The following is a 24361-nucleotide window of genomic DNA, read 5'->3' as shown; positions in this document are numbered from 1 at the left end:
TATATATTTTTTTTTTTATTATTATTAATACAAAAAAAGATTGGATTTTTTTTTTTTTTTTTTTTTTTTTTTTTTTTTTTTTTTTTTTTAAATGAAAAAAAATTTAATTTAAATCATGATATGGATCAGATGAAAATATTGCAACATCAAATAAATCATAAATGAATCTTCTAGCACCTAAACGATATTTAAAAGTATTTAATAAAATGAAAACTGCATTTAAAATTTCACTTGTTGCAAAATGATCAGGATATTTGATTTTTAAACGTTTTAAATTCTTTGAAGCACCTTCAGCAGTGATATGTGAAGATAAATTACCAACAAAAGAAATGATTTCATTTTTAATTGGATCAGAGAAATGATTTGATGGTAAAGTTTCAAATGAATGATCAGCCCAACTACCTTGATATTGATATTGTGGTACACTTAGGAAAGTTGAATTCTTTAAATCCTTTGGTAACAAGATTCTAGAGTTTAAATCTGATGGTGATTCCCAACCAAAGGAATTAAAGATTGGTTGAGCTTCTTCAATACATGAAATCATACCCAAAGCATAGAAACAAGTACTACGTAATGCCAAACATTGAGATTTCTCTGCTATTCCAATCAATAGTTTGATTGTATCACTTTCTTTAACGAATGAATAACCATCGACAGAAGAACCAATATGACCAATTGCGATTAACGATGCTCTTTTATCCAATTGTTTAGCGGTTGGATCTTGAATGATTTTTAAAAATCTTTGATAGTTATTTGATTTTCTAATTAATTGACAACCTTTTTCAGTTTTTGCTAATTCACCAAAGAAATGTGGTGGTAAATAGACACCACTAGTACTACTACCATCAGGTGCTTCTTTAAATCTCCAAACACTTGGTGATAATGATTCAGAGACTGCCGATTCTATTGCATTTACATAGGTTGCATTTTCACTTGTAATCCATAGTTGTTCTTCTTGTTCAACGAAACCATTATTTTGTAATAGATTCTCTAAACCTTTTGGAGAGGATAAGAAACGTAATAACAATGATTTACCAGGTTTACCCAATTTCAATAGATTTGGTTTCAAATCTATTAAAACTTCCAAACATGATGGATCATCACATGCCTCATCCAATACATTCAATGATAGTGCACTAACTTTTGCATCCACATCATTCAATTGTTGAACTAATAACTCTACACCCCAATTTGAGAAATCTTGTACACCAGATCTTAAAAGGAATCTTAAATACTTGGTTGCCAAATAACGTACTACTCTTGAACTTGAAGTTAAAATCTTTTGAAGAATCGTTCTGGAGGCACCATTAACATTGTAATCCAAGCTTGTCATAATTAAATGAGAAAGATCATCCCTACCAGGCAATTCAGCCAATGGTTTAATATAATCGAAAATGTTATTACGTGCTAATATTTCCAAACCTAATAAATTACTACTCAATGTACCCAACATTGTAAAGTATTCACGAGACATTGTTTTTAAAACTTTTTCTGGATTCAATAAACGTACATTATCTTTTTTATTTTCTGATGATGAGGATGATGATGGTGGTGGTTTAATATTATAATCTAATTCCACTTTTAACATATCGGCGATTTGAATTATAGTTTTATTATCTTTAAGAAAATCGAAACCAATTTCATGAGAGATTAAAACTTCCAATGCTACACAAGCAGTACGAACATATTTTAAATTTTCAGTTGTCCAAGCCATTGTTGAGAATAGTTTCTTATTTGGACGTAGAAATGATAAGATTCTTTTAATGAATTTGGTTTTCAATGTATTTGATAAATGTTGAGGATTGTTCAAAGGTCCTTCCAACAATTCAAACATTAATTCCCATGACCATTTTTGGTAATCTTTAGTGACGAGTACTTGAGTGTCCTTGATTTTCTGTTGAAATTGGTTATCGTCCATATGCCACTCCATCTTCATTTTCACATCATCAACCTTATCCAATCTACGATCTTGACCTTTAATACGACGCCATTTATTGGCACCAGTTAATCCAATTGCCAATGTGCTATCCATTAGGGTTGTACTTGATTTGTTATGTGAATAACTATGTAAATTGGTTACCATGGTATTTGAAGATGATCTTAATCTTGGGTCTAATCTAAACGAAATTGCAGAATTCACCAATGATGGTAGTGTTTGTAATTTTGCACATTGTGATGGTGGTAATAATGCATTTGACATATGTAATAGTTCCGCCAATAATACTGTACTCTTTAATGAGATATTCTTTGAACATTCTTTCTCTTGCTCACTCATACCATCCCTATTGGCAACATAATTACCCAAATAAACCAATCCCTCAATTAGTCCATTATCAATAAATGCTATCAACAATACCGATAAATAATTATTCAATAGATTATGTCTTAATGATCTAGTTCTACTTGGTAAATCTTGTAATGTCTCTGATCCAAAATTAAATGTTTGTGTTGCTTTTTGTGGTCCAAATGTTTCTTGAATACTTTTTGGTAATTGTACTCTAAAAATTTCAAAAATTGAATCTAAAGCTTTTTCCTTTAAAGAAATAAAAATTAATATATAAATAAATAAATAAAAATAAATAAATTGTAATAAAAAACTTACTTGTAATTCAATTTGTGGCATTCTTAATGTATCAACTACAGATTTTAAACCTTGATCATCAGAATTTAAAGATATAATACCAATCCAACTTTTAATTAATGTTAAAACAGCTTTTGAACTTGCTGTCCATTTTTTCATTGCAACTTCATCTTCTTTTTCTTTTTCTTTTTCTTTTTCTTTACTTGCACCTTTTAATTTAACACCAATATTAAATGAATTTGTTAATGGTGCTAATATAATCTTTATTGATATTATTTAAAATAATATATGTTAATAATTGGAATTTTTGTTTTTGTTTTTTTATTTTATTTTATTTTAAAAAATCAACTTACTTCTAAATCAGATTTTGGTCTAATATAAATTCTAGTATCTTTATCACTTAATAAATATAATATACAAATTAAAAGGGATTCTTGAATACCTTGATAGAATGGATCCAAAACCGCATCGAAAACAGTACGAATACCACCACAATGTGATGAAATTTGTGGATTACGAATTGAGATCTCTGTTAGACATTCAAGACAAACTCTACAGAAATTATCCTCTTGATTCTCTGCAATTGATACTAAACCTTTCACAAAGCAATGTGGCATTAATGAACAATCAATTTCCATAATTGTACGTATGATTTTTAATGCTTGAATTCTTTCAGGTTCTGAATGTTTATCACGTTCCAATGAACGTGTTATAAAATATTGTACTTTTAAATCTAATAATTCTTTAACATTATTTGAATTACTTAAATAATATCTCATTACTCTTAATCCTGCTGTTCTAATTGTTTTTGGTGGTAATGCTATAAATGGTCTTACACTAAAATAAATAAAAAAAATAAAAAAAAAAAATGATGATTAGTTTATAAATTTATAATAATTAATTAATTAATTAAATTTTAAAATTAAATTACCTTTTATATAATTGTGTTGGTGATATTCCTAATTTATTTAAATCTGGTATTGATTTCTTTAATTCTACTAGTTTATTTAAATGATCCAATTTCACTTTTAAAGTTAAAGTTTTTTCATCTAAACATTGTAAAGAGTATAAAACATGTTTCTTTAATTCAGTTTCTGATGCACTAACATTATTACCATTTCCATTATTTAAAGGTGGTGTTGAACTACTATGATTTGGTGATGATATTGAAATATTTCCGAAACTACTCGATGTAGTATTTACACTACTATCAGAACTTGTCATATTTCTTTTTTTTTTTTTTTTTAATAGATTATATGGAGTTTTTTTTTTTTTTTTTTTTTTTTTTTTTTATATATACACAAATAAATAATAATAATTATTATTATGCTTTTTTTTTTTTTTTTAGAAAGAAGAAAAGAAAAAAAAAAAAAAAAAAAATTATAATATACAACAACTACAAAAAAAAAAAAAAAAAAACAATTGTTTTTTTTAATATTTTTTTTTTTTTTTCTATATTAATACAATATTAAGTAAAAATTATAAAAAGGTTTTTTTATTTTTTTATATAAATGTGATATTTTGTTATTATAAAAAAAAAAAAAATTTTTTGATCAACAAATGATTTTTTTAATTTATTTTTATTTTTATTTATTTTTTTTTTTTTTTTTTTTTTTTTTTATTTTTTTTTATTTTTTTTTTCAAAAATTTTTATAATTTTATTTTTTTTTTTTTTTTTTTTTTTTTTTTTAAAAAGTTTTTTTTTTGTTTTTGTTTATAAACCATTCTACAAATAAATTTTTTTTTTTTTTTTTTGTGGATATACTATTATATATGCCTCTTTGCCCCCTTCTCTCTTAACAATATTCACCAAAAATAATAATACTTTAAATAAAAATTAAAAAAATAAAAATAATGCAACAACCACAAAATATCACCACTTCCTCAATTTCGAATAATAATAATAATAACACCTCACTAACTTTACAACAACAACAAGAACAATTACAACAACTACAAATTAAAAGAAAGAGGAATTTAATGAAGCAATTACAACATGTTTCTCATTAATTGAAACATCTCATCAAGACTATAGGCGTGAATCTTTTTTTTTTTTTTTTTTTTTTTTTTTTTTTTTTTCGTTTTATCTTTCAAAAATATCTCTTCATTTTTTTTCCTTTTTTGTAATGTTTATAAATAAAAACAAAATAAACAAAACAAAAAAGGAAAAAAGAAAAAAAAAAAAGATTTTTGAATTTAGTCATATTTTTTTTTGTTTTTTTTTTTTTTTCCTTTTGTTTTGTTTATTTTTGAGATTTCTTTTTATAGTACTTCTAACTTTTGATTTTATTAAAAAAAAATAAATAAAAAAAAAAAAAATTCCTCATTTGATTTATTTGAATTTACTTCATATAATCTAAAAAATAAAATAAAAAAAAAAAAAAAACAAAATACTATAAAATTTTTTTTTTTTTTTTAATGACACTTGTTATTATTATTATTTATATAAAATAGAATTGTTAAAGTTGGTGTTCAAAGCATTACCGAACTTACTTCATCCACATTTTGCACAAATACAATTAAAATTAAAATTTTAAAATTATTATTAGATATTATAAATAGTCCATTATTATATAGGTTGGTATATAAATTTTAAAATAAAAATTATATATATTTTTATAATTATTTATATCAATTCTAAAATATTTATTTTATTTTATTTTTTTATTATTTTTTTTTAGTAAAACAGTTATTAGATATGCAATTAAAGGTATTGGTGAAATTGGATGTCAAGATGAATCATTAGTAACTCAAACGATTACATTTTTAGCAAAGATATTAGAATTTAAGAGTGAAAATTATCATTATATGAAAAAGGTTTGTTTTCATGCTTTAAGTAGAGTTGGTAGAAAGTATCCAGTTTATCAAAGTATTTTATTGGTTTTATTTGAAAAGTATTTAATGTCACCCTTGTCAACCAATGATACAATTTGTAGTATTCTAGTAGCTTATTCAAGATTATCACAAACAAATTCACAAATTAGAGCAATGTCAATGAAACGTTGGTTAGAAGCAACTGAATCAACAATTCCACAATTAAAATCTGCTGGTATTTTATCATTAGGTTATGCTTCTTGTCCAACTGGTAGTATGTAATTAATTAATTTATATAAAAACAAATAGTAATTTAATAAATATAAAAAAATAAATACTAACTAAACATTCTAAAAAAAAAGATATTATTAATGATAAAAATATTGAATCAATTTGTTATAGTAAATCAATTGAATTATTACAATTTCATAAAGTTGAAGAAGTTTTAGAAGATGATCCGTGGCGAATGGAGAATGTTTATCAAGTTCAAGTATCAGCATGCAAAGCATTGGGTTTGTTAGCAAGAACGTCAACATCGGAATGGTTACCAAAGATTTCAAAAATTTTTAAAACCATTCTATCAAGCCATAGATACGCAGCGCCAGTTAAAGCCACGGTTCTATTAAATTACGGTCAAATCTCTTACTACTTAAATTCATCATCACCCTTTTTCACGCCACTAAAAGTGTTATTATTCGAATTATCAGCCGATGATAATATTTCAATATCAGCACCGTCTTGCCAATCGTTAACTAAATTTGCATTATCACATGACAGTAACTATGCAGAGGTGAAACAAATCATTCGATCCAAATTACAATCTTTGACTTTAAAATCATGTAAACAAGAACAAATTGAAGGTTTCTTAAAAACTTGGTGTAAATTAATTTCAAAGAATTATAGACCAATCTTAAATCAATGTTCATCAATCATTTCACCATTATATAGTGATCTATATGATCAAAAATCACAATTATCAAATCAATTATTATTATTAAAACAAATTCAACAACAACAACAACAAAATAAACAACAATTAGATTCATCAATATCATCAATAATAACAGCAACAACAATACCTCCTACTTCTACTTCTTCAACAATACCTAATACTACAAATAATATAAATAATACAAATACTACTACTTCTTCATTACAACAACAACAACAACAACAACAACAACAACATAGTGATAATGGTGCAATTAATATTACAACTAATAGTATACCATTAAATTCAATACCAGGTGGTATTAATAATTTTAGTGATGCATTTAATAATTATCAACAATTATTACAACTTTGTAAATTATTTTCACCATTAGTTATTCAATCTTGTTTATCGTTTTTTAAGAAACCATCATTGTTGGATCATCAACAATACAAGAAATCATTAAAAGAGAAAATTCATCAACAAAAGATTAAAGGTTATCAAATTTATTCTTTCTTTCAACAACAACATCAAGATCAATTAGAACAATCCTTAAAAGAATTAAGTTCAGATCCTTTCAAAAGAGAAACGTTTTTAACAATTATTGGTAATCCTGAAAATTTAGATAATCAATCTTTTATTCAAAAAATTAAACAATCTTTAATAGTTGTCCAACCAAATTCACCTTTAAATTTACCAAAATCTTCTTCTTCTTCTTCTTCTTCTTCAAGTGGTAGTAATACTAATACTAATATTGCTAATAATAATAATACTACAACTACTAATACATCATCTTCTCCAAAGGATGATTTATCACCAAAACCTTCTCCAACCATTTCAAAACCTGTTGATCCAAGATTAGAAAAAAGAAATTTAATTGGTAAGGCGTTACCATTAATTGCTACTCAACAACAAGGACAACAAATTTTACCATCACCACAATCACCTACTAGTATTCAAAATCCGACCATTCCTACTACTACCTCAACTAACGCTACTACTACTACTACTACAACTACTACTAATTCCTCGTCACCATCATTCTCTTCCACTTCTCCCAATAACACGAATACAGTACCAACACCAATTCAACCGGTAACATTTAAAAAGAATAGTATTTTTTCAAAATCATTACCTTTAATTGGCCAACCAACTTCTTCTTCTTCTTCAATCTCTGCGACATTGGCTGCTGCTTCTGCTTCAATTAAGCCTTCTGTAAATAATTCAATATCGGCCACATTGGCTGCTGCAACTGCAACTTTACAAACAACAACAACACCTTCACCTTCATCTACACCAACATCTACACCAACATCTACACCAACCCTAACAACAATACCATTATCCTCTTCAACTATAGCTCCACCTGTCGATAATATGATACCTTCTACAACAACTACAACACCAATGCCATCAACAGATTCAACTATAGTCATTCCACCATCCACTAATTCTAATTTAATCATGGCAACAACTACGAGTCCCATACCTGATGTTGAAATAGTGGAAAAGAAAAAGAATTTATTTTCCTCATTACCTTTAATTGGACAAAAACAATCCTCGCCATCCATAACAAATACGATAATAGAGACAACAGCAAAAATAGATTCACCAAAAAATGTTGAACAATCAATACAAACAACAACACCCACTACTTCAATCAATGAAAAGAAAAAGAATATTTTCGCACCACTTCCATTAATTAGTCAACCATCACCAATCCCAAATAATAGCATCAACAACACCACTACTACCACTACTTCTATTTCCACCATATCACCATCTTCCCAATCCCCTATATCTTCTCCTATCGTATCAAATACTACTACTACAATACCAATTGGTGATACTACATCTAATACTACCACTACACCCACTACCGAAAAGAAAAAGAATCCATTCGCCACACCATTACCATTGATCGGTCAAACACAAATACAATCACCATCTAAACAACAACCACAATTACCAATTAGCAAACCAATACCAAAATCATCACCACCAACTGGCCAAAATATTTTCTCAAAACCTTTACCATTGATTGGTGGTAGCAATAAAGCAACTGCAGCAGCAAATTCTTCTATACCATCAAATGCACCACCAAAGAAACCATTATTGGATATCTATCAATTACCACCAACTATTGTCAATACTAAGAAAGTACAAACAAAAAGTTTAAATTCTCAATCATTTGGCGTTAAATTAATGAATCAACAACCAATCATACCTTCTGTGAAAAAGTTACCACCACAATCAAATATCTTTTCAAAACCTTTACCATTAATTGGTCAACAACAATCTATTAAAACTCCAACAACAGCAGCAGCAGCAACAACAACAACAGCAACAACAACAACAACAATAACAACAACAACAAAAACTTCTAATACTACTGAATCATCAAAAATAACATCCTCTGAAACAGAATCTTCCACAGAATCTTCTACAGATACAAATACTGTATTGCAACCTCTTACTGCAGTACCAGCTTTAGTAAAATCAAATCAAATTAGTAATTCAAATATTGAAAATGGAGATATTGTAAATATTATAAAAGAAATTTCATCATCATCATCACCAATCATCACAAATAAAGAAGAAACTATTTTAAGTGATAATAAAAAGGAAGAAGAAGAAGAAAATGATGATAATCAAGATGATGACCAAGATGATGAAAATGATGAAAATAATGAAAATGTTGACGATGAAGATGATGATGAAGACGATGATGACAATGAAGACGATGAAGAAGACGATGAAGATGGAGACGGAGAGGATGAAGATGAATTAATGATTGATGATACAAACACATCATTTGATCAATCAATATCAACTTCAAGTAAAAAGAGAGGTAATACATTATTATTATCAGATTCAGATTCAGATGATGATAATGAAAATAATAAAAAATTAAAATTAAATAGTGAAGATTCTTTAATTCAAAATGATAATAATTATACCTCTGATGAAATTGATAACAACAATAATAATAATAATAATGATGATAATATTAATAATAATAATAATAATAGTAATAAAGTTAATAAAAAGAATAAAAAGAAGAAAAAGAAAACAAAGAAAGTTAAAATTGAAGAAAATAAAAAGAAAATTCAAGAGAAAGTTAAAGAAAAGTCACCTAAAAAGAAGAATAATAAAAATAAAAACAATAATAATAATAATAAAAAGAATATTAAAAATTTAACATCACCAACTTCTTCAGCAAATATTGAAACTGCAAAATTATATCAAGGTATTGATTTTAATCAACCAAAAGAAAAGAAAGAATTAACAGTGGTTTGTAATTTTTATAAGATTGGTATGTGTAAAAAAGGTAAAGATTGTACATTCATTCATGAAGGTCCTGTTGAAATTAGAAAACCAACTGAAGTTTGTAAATATTTTAAAACTTCATCATGTGCAAAAGGTGATTCATGTACTTATTCTCATGATTTAAAAATTGAACCTTGTAAATATTATAATTCACCAACTGGTTGCACAAATGTAAATTGTCAATATGATCATCGTTTAATTACACCACCACTACAACAACAACAACAACAACAACAACAACAACAACAACAACAACAACAACAACAACAACAACAACAACAACAACAACAATCATCATTATTTTCAAATTCAAATAATAATTCCCCAATTTTAAATTCTTCTTCATTATTATCTTCCAATAGTAATTCCCCAATTTTAACAAACACCACTACAACTACAAATACAACATTATCAACAAATTTATCAACACCACCTTTATTAACTTCAAATTTTGATTTCAATTTCCAAGATAATCAAGATGAAAACAATTATAATAATAATTATAATAATATTAATAATATTAATAATAATAATAATAATAATAATAATAATAATAATAATATTAATAATAATAATAATAATAATAATAATAATAATAATAATAATAATAATAATAATAATAATAATAATAATAATAATAATAATAATAATAATAAACCATTTTTATCATTCCAAATGGATAATCAATATTTATTCCAACAACCTCTACAACAAGATCAACAACAGCAACAACTACAACAACAACAAAACCAACAATTAAATGAAGAATATCAAAATTCTAATGAAACATTTTAATAAAATTTTAAAAAAACATATAGATAAAAATAAATAATTGATTTTTTTTTTTTTTTTTTTAAATTTTTAAAAAAAAAAAATAAGTAAATGAAATAATATTGAAATAATTTATTTAAATAATTATTTTTTTTTTTTAAAATTTTCTTGGGTTTTAAACTAATTCACCACTTTTTTTATAAACATAATCTGGAAAAACACGACCAATTTTTTTAATAAAATATTGACCATAGGTACCATCAAATTCATGAATATTTTGTTTATCCCATCTTTCTGGTTTATCAGCAAATTGGCTTAGTTGATCATAGTTTGGAATTAATTTTGGAATTGAATTAAGAGATGGGTCTAAAAAGAATGGAATTGAGAAACGATCACGACCACTTTTATTATACTTTACACGATGAAGATTTGAAAGATAATAACCACCAGTCATTTTATCCAACATATCACCAATGTTGCAAATAAAAGTACCTGGAATTGGTGGTGCATCGATATACTCTTCAGAATTCTTAGATTTAACTTGCAAACCACCGACATCATCTTGATAAAGTACAGTTAATAAACCCCAATCAGTATGTTGTCCAGTTCCAAATTTTTCAACTTCTGGTTTCTTTGATTCATCAGGATTTGGTGATTTTTTTCCTCCATTATTACTTTCATCGTCTTCTTGCTCTTCTTCTTGTTCTTGATGATGAAATGATGGATAATGAAGTAGTCCCATTAGAATGAATGGATCATATGTGTAATTCTTGAAGAAATAATCTTGAGGAAGATTTAAACTTAATGAAATTGCTTCAATTATTTGTTGAGATAAATGAGTTAACTTTTCGATATAGGTATGAATTGTGCTTTTAAAACCTTGGATCTCATATTGTTCCTCTTGTTCAGCGGTTGGGTATAATGGAACATTATGGATTGTATTAATATCACCATCCATCTCTGAGGAGTAATAGCAACCTTCTTTCCAATCGACTTGACCATAAGTAATTTCTTGACCGACTTTGAAGAATCCGAGCCATTCTCTATTGGTAAGTCCCATTTTCCATTTCATTTTGATTTCAAGTGGCAAAGAAAAGAATTTTTTAATTACATTTTGTAAATTTTCAATTAATTCTTGATCAACTCCATGATTCTTTATATAAAAAAATCCATACTCTTTACATGCTTTATTAATTTCTTTGGCAACTTGATTTTTATCATTTTCATTATTTTGAAAAGATGAAATATCAATAATTGGTAATTTTTCAATATCAATTTCCATTTTTTTTTTTTTTTTTTTTTTTTTTCTAAACAAAATTTTATTATTTATATTTTAAAAAAAAATAATAATAATAAAAAATGATTTTACTATTAATTAATATATAAATTAATGATAATAATAATTAAAAAAAAATTAAAAAAAAAAAATTAAATTGTTGGTGGTTAAATAAAAGCAAAAAAAATAAATAAAAAATAAAAATTAAATAACAAAAAATAAAAATTAAATAACAAAAAAAAAAAAAAAAAAAGTTTGGTTGGCAAGTGTGGTTTTTACATTTTATCCAAATTTATATTTAAAATTAAAAAAAAAAAAGGTTATTTTTTTAATTATTAAAGCTGTTAACCAATAGTAATCATTAGTATTTAGACCCCAATAATTAAAATCTGAGTTTTTGCACTTTTTTTTTAAATTTTTTTTTTTATTTTTTTTGTTTTAGATTTCATAAAACTAAAACTCTTTTGTCTCTCCATCTCTTGTTGGTTTTTTAACATCAGCATCTTTTTTTTTTTTTTTTTTTTTTTTTTTTTTGCCATTCAAATAATTATCTATTAAAGAACAAGCCATTATAGTAATTATAAAATCCTGTCACCAAAATCATTAGTTTTTTGTTAAAGTAATTAAAAAAAAAATTAATAATTATATATAAAAAAAAAAAGAAAAGATATTGTTTTAATAAAAAAAAAAATTAACAAAAAAATGTTTTTATTTGATTTTTATTTTTCAATTTTTTTTTTTTTTTTTTTTTTTTAAAAAATATCCACTCTTACTGTATTTAGGCAAATGATTGGATTTAACTCATTCTCCTTTTTTAAAAATAAAATCATTTTCAAAATAAAAAAAAATAATAATAATTTGAGAGAAAATGGTGGTAGGTTGTTGACATTGCATGGACAAAAATAATTAAATTTTGATTTTTTTTTTTTTTGGCGCATACAAGGTTGCAAATGATTTTTTTTTATTTTTTATTTTTTTATTTTAATTTTATATTTTTTTTATTTTTTTTTTTTTTTTTTTTATTTTTTTTTTAACAAAAAAAAATTCCTTTTCACTTTTATTTACACGAATTGTTTGTTTTTGATATAATCGTAATTTGATTATTTTGTATAGTTGTATTTATAAATAATCTATTATTTTCTATTAATTTATTATTTTTATTGTGTGTTTTTGTGCTTGTGTGTGTTTTTAAGTCTGAAATAATTCAAAAAAAAAAAAAAAAAAAAAAAAAAAAAAAAAATTATTTGGTATTTTATTAAAAAGAAATATTAATTGTGATAATCTCAAGAAAACCTATATTAATTTATTTTTTTAAAAACCAATTATTTACAGACACACATTGTTTCATTCCAATTTTAATTAATTTAACTAAAATCTAAAAAAAAAAAAAAAAAAAAAAAACCTAAAATATAATAATAATAATAGTAATATTATAATAATAAAAACTTCATTTCTTTATAGTAATAATAAATAATAAATAATAAATAATAATAATAATAATTTAAAAATGAAAATAATATTAAAATTATTATTAATAATATCTATAATTATATCAATAACGAATGGAAATGATTTTAATATAAATAGTAATAGCAACAGTAATAGTAATAATAATAATAATAATAATAATAATAATAATAATAATAATAATAATAATAATAATAAAAATAAAAAATCATACCATAATGGAATAGCAGATTCATATAGTAATAGTAGAGAAGATACAAATTTAGATATGGATAAAAATAATTTAGCAAATGGTGGTGTTGGTGGATTTAATAGTTTTAGTAGTAACAAAGCACCACCATCATTATTTGAACAAATGGGTAACAGATTATTTTATCATAATGACCATTTCAGTGATATTAGTAACTCAATTCAACAATTTGGTGAATTCATTGAATCTTTAAAGAATGGTAATTTTAAAAATCAATTAAAATCAAAAAGAGAATTAAATAAAAAGAAAAAGTTAAATAATGATAATGGTGATAGTAGTGATAACGAAATACATGATGAAAATTATTATTATGAGCATTATACACCATCACCGTTATTGTCGCCTTCAAATTCAATAATTGCACAACAACAATTAAAACAGTTAGAAAAGAAACAAGCTAGATATGGTAATAAGGCAAACCACCAATTCAAAACATTTAATAGTAATAGCAATAACAATAACAATAATAAAATCAATAGAAATTTCTTATCGGCTGATGAAAATAAATTAAATCAATTAATTGGTAAAGAGTTGGGTAAACATCCAATCACTGAGGATTTAGAAGAATGGTTTGAAAATAATAAAGAGCAATTACAACAAAAATCAAATAATCTTTTAAAAAGTTCAATTAATAATAATAATGATGATGATAATAATATTAATAGTATCGATAGTAAACTTTATGGTTCAAACATTGCTTCAATTTGTAATTCTGGTGTTTTAGTAACTACTCCAACTTTGACAAATACTTGTCAAGGTCAAGTTTGTTATATTAATGAAATGAAATGTAATGGTCAAAATATAACAATTACAACTTCAACTCCTTATAATGCAACTTTTAATTATGATACTTGTCAAATTAATTCTGTAAGTTATTTTTTTTTAAAATAATAATAATAAATAAAAAAATATATTTTATATTTCTAACCTTCCACTCTTCCCCTCTTCCCCCTTCCTCTTCCCCTCTTTCCCTCCCCTTTCGCTCTTTCGCTCTTTCCTCCTCCCCCTTTACTCTTTTTTTTATTTTATTTTAGATTTATTGTCCAAATTCATTTAGTTTTATTAAAATTTATGATTTTAAATCATTATATGGATTAAATCAGTGTAATACAATTAAATTTCAATGTGATAAAGAATATTTGAGTGATTGTAAAATTGATGATTTAGTATGTGATGGTAATACACAATTTGGAGATAAGATTGATATGTTTGGATTTCAATGTACAAATGAAAGATTAGTTTGTGATGGTGTGGTAGTACCAACAAATAAATATAAACAATATAATCAATCAATTGCAAATGGTGATTGTATTGTTCAAAATTATCCATGTTCATCATCAGTTGAACCAATTATAGATATCAGTTTAATTTGTAATAATAAGAATAGTAATTGTTCAATCTCTTACAAAGTGACTGGATCAGCATCTTTAAATTGTTCAAGAGATTTACCAAGTTATTCTTGTGAATGTCCAATGGATTATATGGGAAAGCTATGTAATAAACAAACACCAATCATTTGTGAATTAAATTTAGTATCACCAAAACCAAATTGTTCAGGTGATAATTTCATTCTCTCTCAATCTCATTGTTTCACATTCACTAAAAACTCTTCACCATCTTTTAAATTCAATTTAGATTGTTTCTTTGCTGTAAATAATCCAACTCCAAATTTTAATTTTAAATATTGGTTAAATAATCCAAATGTAATGTATTTAAACCTTTTTTTTAAAAACAAATAATAATAATATTATATATAATATTTTTACTAATAATAATAATAAATAATAATAATAAATAATAGTTAAAAATTAGTAATCCAGTTACATGGAGTTTATCAAGTGAATATATTAATTTTTATAGATTATTTAATACATCAATGAAAAATGAATATGTATTATCAAAAGAACAAATTGCTGGTACTCAACCAGTTTGGTTTAATTCAACTCAAATTTCAATGATTACCGATCAATATTTTATTGCAAAAAGATTATATACTGAAATATCTTTAATAACTCCATCTTCAAATAATCCAAATAGTGGTGGTGGTTCTAGTAGTAGTAGTAGTAGTAGTAACAGTGCTAGTAGTAGTAGTAGTTATGGTGGCGGTAGTATCGATACAGGTTCAATGAATAATAATTTATTATCATCAGTTATTTCTACAAATACTGCAACATTATCAAAATTCTTTATTTATGTTTCAGATTATCCAATAACTTCTCATCCATCACCATCAATGTCAAAACTTAAATTAGCATTGATAATTGTTGGTTCCTTCTTAGCTTTTGTTTTATTAATTGCTGCTTTTATTTTTTACAAAAATAAATTAAAGGTTAATTAAAAAAAATAATAAAAAAAAAAAATAAAAAAATAAAAAATAAAAAAATAAAAATAATAAAAAAATAAAAAAAAAAAAACTTTATGCAACTTCAATAAAAAAGTGTAAAAAAAAAAACTTTATGCAACTTCAATAAAAAAGTGTAAAAAAAAAAATTAATTTTTTTATTTGTTTTATTTAATTAGCTAATTTTTTTTTTTTTTTTTTTTTTTTTTTTTTTTATTCAGGTTTAATCCCAATTCCAGTTTTTGCTTCACTAATTTTTAATATTATTACATTTTCAAAGAAAAAAAAATTTTGGGTAAAACCAAAAAAATAAAAAAAAAAAAGTGGAATTTAATTGGATTTCTTTACTTTTTTTTTTTTTTTTTTTTTTTTTTTTTTCTCTTTACAATTAAAGAGGTTATTTTGGATTCTTTTATTATCAAGAAAAAAAAATAATAAACTAATTTCCAAACTCTCAAAAACAAAAGAAATCCAAAAGCTATTATTTTAATTTTTTTTTTTTTTTTTCTTTTTCTTTTTTTTTTTTTTTTTTTTTTTTTTTTTTGGAAATTTAAAAAAACAATCATTTTAATTTTTTTTATTTTTTTTATTTGAAAGTGATGGGAAATTAAAATTTTGGTTGAGGGGACAGTGGGAAGCATTTATTCTTTTGTGTGGGAAATTAAAAAAATAAAAAAAATAAAAAATAAAAATAAAATTGTTTTATTAAAGATATTATTTTCATACCTAATCAGAAAAAAAAAAATTGATGTTAAAAAAAAAATCCCTAAATATAAAGCGAAAGTTGCAAATTTTCAATTTTTTTTTTTTTTTTCCTTTTTTTTTTAATTTAAAAACTCAATTAAACAGCTGGTATTGTTATTAGTGTAGTAGTGATTGTTATTACCAATAATCGCAATATCTACACGCACGAACATGATGGAGTTAAAATAAAAAAAATAATAAAAAATAAAAAAAAAAAAATAAAAAAAATCACACACACACACTAAACATCCAATGGAATCATAATTTTTTTCTTTTTTTTCTTTTCTTTTTTTATTTTTTTTTTTTTTTTTTATTATTAATTGGGTTATTTAAACTCTTTTTTTTTTTTTTTTTTTTTTTTTTTTTTTTCTTTATTTACTATTAATTGGGTTTTAATTTTTTTTTTTTTTTTTTTTTTTTATTTTATGAAAATTTACACAAATAATTCTCTTCGTTTTCCATTAAGTATGTAATATCTATTATTTGGCGCCAAATATGGTTATATTTTAATTATTATTTTTATTATTATTTTTATTATTATTTTTATTATTATTATTATTATTATTATTATTATTATTATTATTATTATTATTATTATTATTATTATTATTATTATTATTATTATTATTATTTTTTTTTTTTTTTTTTTTTTTCTTTTTTTTTTTTTTTTTTTTTTTATGTATGTACAATATTATTTTAATTTGGAATAGTATGTATTGAAACTTAACATAAACCCATTCGCAGTTCTTTTTTTTTTTTAAATTTTAAATTTTTTTTTTTTTTTTCATTTTCAAAAATTTCAGACCAGAAAACCAAGGTTTTGGGTTTCCAATTTAAATTTATTTTTTTTTTTTTTTTGAAATAAAACAATTGTGGCCAAGTAAAAAAAAAAAAAAATAAAATAAAATAAAATAAAAAAATTCCATCGGTTTTGGTCAGTTTCCCAAAAAAAAAAAATACGAAAAATTTTTGGTTTTTTTTTTTTTTAAAATTTTTTTTTTTTTTTTTTTTTTTTTTTTTTTTTTTTTTTTTCTTTCTTCTTCAAACACAAGTTATAATCAAATTTTTTTTCTTCCAACTTTAACAATTTTTTTTTTTTTTTTTAAATTTTTTAATTTTTTTAATTTTTTTTTTTTTTCGGGTTTTTTAATTTTATTTTAATAAAAAATTAAAATAAAATCCTATTAATTTTAAAAATAAAAATAAAAATAAAAATAAAAATAAAAAAAATAAAAATAAAAATAAAAAAAATAAAAATAAAAAAAATAAAATAAAATAAAATAAAATAATTAATATAAGTTTTTTTTTTTTTTAAAAAAAAAAAAATAAAAATAATAATCAACAATAATAAATAAAAAAAATAGAGAGAAAAATGGATTTTCCATCTCAATCAGAAAAAAAAAAATATATCACCAAGAAAAGAACCACACTTTTCTCTTATGACGATGATGACGATGATGATGATTTTGATCAAAATCGAGAGTTTATACATATGTCATCTTATGAAGAATCAAAGGATCAACAAAATTCATTCAATACACTACTTTTAAGTGAACTTTCAAATTGTGAAGATCAAAAACAACAACAACAACAACAATCATCCTCTCCAACACAAAGTGACTGTGATTCTTCTCCAACTAATAACAATAATAATAATAATACCAATAATAATATAGTGCATCATTTAAATAATAGTAATAGTATACCAATTAGTGGTAGCAATAATAATAATAATAATAATAATAATAATAATAATAATAATAATAATAATAATAATAACAATAATAATAGCCATCATCATCATTTAAGAAAAGGCAGAAGACTATTTCATGATGATAATGACGACCAACCAATTTATCCAGCTTCAGCATCTCTATCATCAACTAAAACAAATATGTTTCCTTCAAGTCCAATTTTATATTCATCTCCATCCTCTCAACAACAACAACAACAACAACAACAACAATCACAATCACAACAAACAAATGAATTTAAAGTTCCATCATTTACACCTTTATCATTTATTAATAATAGTTCAACAAATAGTATGAATATAAGACCAATAAATAATAATAGAATATATAATAATTTAAATAATAATAATAATAATAATAATAATAATAATAATAATATCAATAATATCAATAATAATAATATCAATAATATCAATAATAATTATAATAATAATAATAATAATGAAGAGGATCAAATATTTTCATCATCATTACCAACATCACCAGTATCATGGTCAGCAAATGGTTCAATGATGAATGGACATAATATAAATAATATTACTGGAAATCATAGTAGATTCCTATCGAATGGTAGTTATAACAAAGGAAATACCTTTCCATCAACAGAGGTAAAAAGAGTAAGACCCGATCAAAGGGCATTCAATGAAAACTCTTTCTCAATGTCACCAACACCATCACCACCTCCAACACCATCATTAAAAAGAAATAATTATTCCTCTCCAAAATTTGAACCAGTTTTTATAAGATTGGCTGAAGAAAGAACAAATAGAAAAAGGTCAACTTCAATGACTTCAAATGTAAATAATAACAATAATAATAATGCTAATAATAATAATGTAAATAATAACAATAACAATAACAATGGTCCAAATTCTATATCATCCCTAATTGCAAATGTTAATCCTTTTACAGAAGAGGGTAGATTGCAATCATTGAATAAACCATGTCCTTCATTTCAACTTGTAAATAATAATAACAATAATAATAATGCCAGTAATAATAATAATGATAATAATAATAATAATAATAATAATAATAATAATAACAATAATAATGACGATACCTGTAATAATAATAATAATAATTCACAAAATATTGATAATAATTTAATAACTAAATTTTCATTATATAAACATACTTTTCAAGAATTGGATTTAATTGGTGAGGGTAGTTTTGGTCATGTTTATAAGGTTAGACATAGAATTGATGGATGTCTATATGCAATAAAGAAAACCAAAAAACCATTAAAAGGTCAAAAAGATCGTGATATAGTATTGAGGGAAGTTTATGGTTTATCTGCAATTAAAGATCATACCAATATCGTTAGATATTTTAATGCTTGGGAAGAAGATAGTCATATATTCATTCAAATGGAACATTGTAATGGTGGTAATATTTATAAATGGGTAACTGAACATATTAAACAATCCGAATCAAATTTACTCTTATTGGCAAAACAAATCCTTACCGGTATTGTTTATATTCATTCTTTGGGTTTAGTTCATTTAGATATTAAACCTGAAAATATATATATAATTTATAAATGTAATCAAAATCAAATCATCACTAATAATAACAATACTTGCTCCATTAATAATAGTAGTAATGGTAGTGATAGTTATTTCAAAAGTAAAATTAAAACAACTGAAAATGATCTTGATAACTTTATAACAACAACAAATAGTGTAAATAATAACAATTGTAATAATAATAATAATAATAATGTAGATAATCAAAATAATAATAATCAAAATAATTATTTAATAATTGATGGTAATAAAATTAATTTTAATAGTATAACATTTAAAATTGGTGATTTGGGTTTATTAAATGAAGCAACCAATACAAAAATCTATTCAGAAGGTGATAGTAGATACTTATCAAGAGAATTATTACACGACGATATGTCTGCTTTGAAAAAAAGTGATATCTTTTCATTGGGTTGTACCTTATATGAATTGGCAAGATGTAAACCATTACCAAAGTCTGGCATGGAATGGGACTCAATTAGAAATGGTATACTATCATTTGAAAAGGAAGATTCAATATACGATGATAATAAGAATGATTTCTCAACAGAATTTTGGCAATTAATTAAATCAATGATTCATCCTGATCCTTCCGTAAGACCTTCTGCTGAACAATTATTAGAACATCCATTGATTAAATATGGTGTCATAGAAATTGATGACTTTGAAAATGAAATTGAAACCTTAAAAAATTTATTGGCTGAAAAAGAAAAAGTTTTAATCATTCAAAAAGAAAAACAAAAATTAAGACAAAACCAATTACAACAAAAAATGCAACAACCAAATTTTATAGAATTGAAACAACAACCTCAACAACAACAAGAAAAACAACAAATGTTACATCAACAAAAACAACAATATTTAGAACAACATAATAATAATAATGATAATAATAATAATGAATTTGATGAATCAGAGAAAGAATATCAAATCCAACTCGAACAATTTAAAATTCAAAAAATGCAATTTCAGCTACAACAAGAACAATTACAATATCAACACCAACATAAACACCAAAATTTCTTTACCAAACAAATTTGTACTGCTTCTCAAATTGAAGGTGGAATAAAAAATATGGCTTTGTAGATAATAATAAATTTACTTTTTTTTATGTATAAAAAATTTCTAAACCTCCTTGTTCTTTTATTTCTATTTTTTTTTTTTTTTTTGGGTGGTTGGCAATTTTTTTGGGTGTCTCATTTTTTTTTGGTGGGTTGGCAATTTTTTTTTTTTTTTGTCAAATTCCAAAATTGTTTTGGGATTATTTTAATTTTTTATTTTATAAATAAAAAGATTTAAATACTGTTTATTTTTAATTTTTTTTTTTCTATTATTATTTTTTACAAATTCTCTTTTATTTTTTTATTTTTTTTATTCAATTATTGAATTTTATTTTAAGAAAAAAAAAAAAAAAATTTATTATTAGTAAATTTAAAATCTATAATGGTGACAAAGAATTTAATTTAAAAAAATAAAATAGATTTTTTTAAAAAAAAGTGATGTAAAAACTCAAATATTAAAAGATTTATTTTAAAAATGATGATTTACAATTTTAATTTTTTTTTTTTTTTTTTTTTAAAAGTTTTATTTTTAAAATTTTTTTTTATTTTATTTTATTTTTAGATTTTATTTTATTTTTTTTTTTTTGATTTATATTTTTTTCTTTTTAAAATTTAGTTAGTTGAATCTACAGTACCCTTTGATGAACGTGAATAGTATTGTTTAATAGTTTTTTCAGTGATACGTTTGAGGAGATTGCTTGGGAAAGTTCTTAATAAAGACCAACCAAGATCCAATGAATTAAAGATATCACGATTTTCATAATGGTTTTGACCGACAAAGCTAGATTCGAAACGTTCTAAAAATTCTAAGTAGAGTTTATCTTCAGAAGAAAGTGCTTCCTCACCAACGACAGCTTTCATAGCTTGGACATCTTTACCGATGGCATAGTTGGCATACATTTGATTTGAGACTTCAGAGTGATCGCCACGGGTCATGTCGTCACCAATGGCGGATTTCATAAGACGAGAAAGTGATGGTAATACATTGATTGGTGGGTAGATTTGTCTGTTATTGATTTGACGATCAATGAAAATTTGACCTTCAGTAATGTAACCAGTTAAATCTGGAATTGGATGGGTAATATCATCATTTGGCATAGTCAAAATTGGAATTTGAGTGATAGAACCATTACGACCTTGAATACGACCAGCACGTTCGTAAATGGTTGAAAGATCTGTATACATATAACCTGGATAACCACGACGACCTGGTACTTCTTCACGAGCAGCAGATACCTCACGAAGAGCATCAGCATATGAAGACATATCGGTTAAAAGAACTAAAACGTGTTTTTCACATTGATATGCAAGATATTCGGCGGTGGTCAATGCAAGACGTGGAGTAATAATACGTTCGATGGTTGGATGATCTGCTAAATTAAGGAAGAGAGCAGTTCTATCCATAGAACCTGATTCTTCGAAATCACGTTTGAAAAATGATGCAGTTTCCATATTAACACCCATAGCTGCGAATACAATAGCAAAATTATCTTCATGATCATCAATAACACCTTTACCTGATTTTTTAACTAAACCAGCTTGACGACAAATTTGAGCGGCAATCTATTATTAAAAAAAAAAAAAAATAAATAAATAAAAATTAAATTAATAAATTAATTTTTATTATTTGCGATTTTATATATATGCATGTATGATTGTGTATATAATTTTTATTATACTTACTTCATTGTGTGGTAAACCTGCAGCAGAGAAAATTGGAATCTTTTGACCACGAGCAATTGAATTCATAGTATCAATAGCAGAGATACCAGTTTGAATCATTTCTTGTGGGTAAACTCTAACTGATGGATTGATTGGTTGACCTTGAATATCTAAGTATTCTTCAGCTAAAACATTTGGACCTTTATCAACTGGTTTACCTGAACCATTGAAAATACGACCTAATGAATCTTCTGATACTGGCATCTTTAAAATATCACCAGAGAATTCACAACGAGTGTGTTTGGCATCAATACCAATTGTACCTTCGAAAACCTTTTTGATTTTTTTTTTAAAAAATAAAAAAAAAAAAAAAAAAAAAAATTTATTAGTAAATTAATTCATTAAAATTAAAAATAAAAAATAATAAAATGAAAAATAAGAAAGAAGTAAAAAGTAAAATTTAAAAAAAATAAAAAAATCTGTGGTTTTTTTTTTTTTTTTTTTAAAAAAATTATATTATTATTTTTTTTTTTTAAAATTAATTAAATACATACTTGTACAACAGCTCTTTTACCTTGGATTTCCAAAACTTGACCTTTTCTTTGAGTACCATCACCTAAAGTTAAAGTTACAATTTCAGAGAATTTTGGACCTCTGATATTATCTAAAATAACGAGTGGACCATTTACTGCTGTAACAGTTCTATAATCTAAACGTGGGTTAACTTGATAGTTTCTTGTGATAGCTGCGATATGATCTTCAAATCCAACCATTTTAATTTATTTATATATATGAAAAAAGATATAAGAAAAAAAAAAAAAAAAACTAAATAATTTAAATTTAACAAAAAATTAAAAAAAAAAAAAATATAAAAAAAAAAAAAAAATTTCACTTTTTTAAAAAAAAAAAAAAAAAATTAAAAAAAAAAAAAAAAAAAAAATCAAAAAAAATTTGCCTGGTTAAACAGACTATTGCTTTGGAAAATAAAAATTAATTTCTTTTTTTCACTAAATAAATTTTTTTTTTTTTTTTTTTTAAAAATGTTCGTTTTTTTTTACACTGGTAATCTTTTTTTAATTTTTTTTGTTTAATTTATTGTCTGTTATTTTTTTTTTTATTTTTATTTTTTTTTATTTTTATTTTTTCTTTTTTAGGGATGAATTCTTATTAATCTGGTTTAATATATAATTTATTATTATATTACTATTTATTTAATTTTAATTAATTTTTTTTTTTTTTTTTTTTTTTTTTTTTAATTTATTTTTTTTTTTAAATTTTTTTTTTTTTTAATTTTTATTATTGTTTTTGCGAAAAAAGAAATCAGAAAAAGAAAAAAAAAAGAAATTAAAAAAAAAAAAAAAATAATGATAGTAATAAATAAATAAATAATAATAATAAAAAAAACAAAAAAAAAAAAAAAAAAAAAAAAAAAAAAAATTTATAAATGGTTATTTTTTTTGGGATAATAGAAACCTAGATTTAAAAATCCACTTTTTTTTTTTAAAAAAAAAAATTTGATGAATATTTTCAGTTCAATTTATTGGTTCATTAAAAATAAATAAATATTAAAAAAAATAAAAATAAAAAATTAAATAAATAAATAAATTAATGAATAAATAAAAAATAAAATAAAAATAAAAAATAAATAAAACCAACCTTTAAGTTTTAAAAATTCTTCTGGTTTTTTATTTTACATTTTTTTTTTTTTTTTTTTTTGTTTTTTTTATTTATTTATTTTTTTATTTTTTTATTTTTTTTTAATATGCATAATAAATATATATATAAAATAAAAGAATGGAAGAGGAAAAAAAAAAAAAAAAAAAAAAAAAAAAAAAAAAAAAAAGATCACA

General features: G+C 23.1%; 7 protein-coding genes across 7 annotated transcripts; 4 read left to right on the top strand and 3 right to left on the bottom strand.

Annotated features, from left to right (window-relative positions):
- Window positions 1-103: 103 nt before the first annotated feature.
- Window positions 104-3805, bottom strand: piaA (cytosolic regulator of adenylyl cyclase; the record flags this gene model as incomplete). Its single annotated transcript, XM_637522.1, has 4 exons — window positions 104-2533; window positions 2603-2842; window positions 2935-3418; window positions 3513-3805. The coding sequence occupies 4 exons, from the start codon at window positions 3803-3805 to the stop codon at window positions 104-106; spliced, it is 3447 nt and encodes a 1148-aa protein (XP_642614.1).
- Window positions 3806-4435: 630 nt separating this feature from the next.
- Window positions 4436-4591, top strand: DDB_G0277499 (hypothetical protein; the record flags this gene model as incomplete). Its single annotated transcript, XM_637521.1, has 1 exon — window positions 4436-4591. One exon carries the CDS (start codon window positions 4436-4438, stop codon window positions 4589-4591), a length of 156 nt encoding a protein of 51 aa, XP_642613.1.
- A 798-nt stretch (window positions 4592-5389) lies between these two features.
- DDB_G0277543 (CCCH-type zinc finger-containing protein) lies at window positions 5390-10451 on the top strand (the record flags this gene model as incomplete). Its single annotated transcript, XM_637520.1, has 2 exons — window positions 5390-5669; window positions 5758-10451. 2 exons carry the CDS (start codon window positions 5390-5392, stop codon window positions 10449-10451), a joined length of 4974 nt encoding a protein of 1657 aa, XP_642612.1.
- Window positions 10452-10602: 151 nt separating this feature from the next.
- Window positions 10603-11709, bottom strand: Ddaco (hypothetical protein; the record flags this gene model as incomplete). Its single annotated transcript, XM_637519.1, has 1 exon — window positions 10603-11709. The coding sequence occupies one exon, from the start codon at window positions 11707-11709 to the stop codon at window positions 10603-10605; it is 1107 nt and encodes a 368-aa protein (XP_642611.1).
- A 1501-nt stretch (window positions 11710-13210) lies between these two features.
- Window positions 13211-15758, top strand: DDB_G0277541 (hypothetical protein; the record flags this gene model as incomplete). Its single annotated transcript, XM_637518.1, has 3 exons — window positions 13211-14287; window positions 14455-15123; window positions 15222-15758. The coding sequence occupies 3 exons, from the start codon at window positions 13211-13213 to the stop codon at window positions 15756-15758; spliced, it is 2283 nt and encodes a 760-aa protein (XP_642610.1).
- A 2119-nt stretch (window positions 15759-17877) lies between these two features.
- On the top strand, window positions 17878-20874 carry DDB_G0277539 (WEE1 family protein kinase; the record flags this gene model as incomplete). The annotated part of the gene is made up of 1 exon (XM_637517.1): window positions 17878-20874. One exon carries the CDS (start codon window positions 17878-17880, stop codon window positions 20872-20874), a length of 2997 nt encoding a protein of 998 aa, XP_642609.1.
- Window positions 20875-21461: 587 nt separating this feature from the next.
- vatB (vacuolar H+ ATPase B subunit) lies at window positions 21462-23284 on the bottom strand (the record flags this gene model as incomplete). The annotated part of the gene is made up of 3 exons (XM_637516.1): window positions 21462-22412; window positions 22533-22844; window positions 23066-23284. 3 exons carry the CDS (start codon window positions 23282-23284, stop codon window positions 21462-21464), a joined length of 1482 nt encoding a protein of 493 aa, XP_642608.1.
- Window positions 23285-24361: the final 1077 nt, after the last annotated feature.

This window comes from Dictyostelium discoideum (assembly GCF_000004695.1).
Source record: "Dictyostelium discoideum AX4 chromosome 2 chromosome, whole genome shotgun sequence".
NCBI lineage: Eukaryota > Evosea > Eumycetozoa > Dictyosteliales > Dictyosteliaceae > Dictyostelium > Dictyostelium discoideum.
This window is presented reverse-complemented; position numbering and strand designations above follow the sequence as displayed.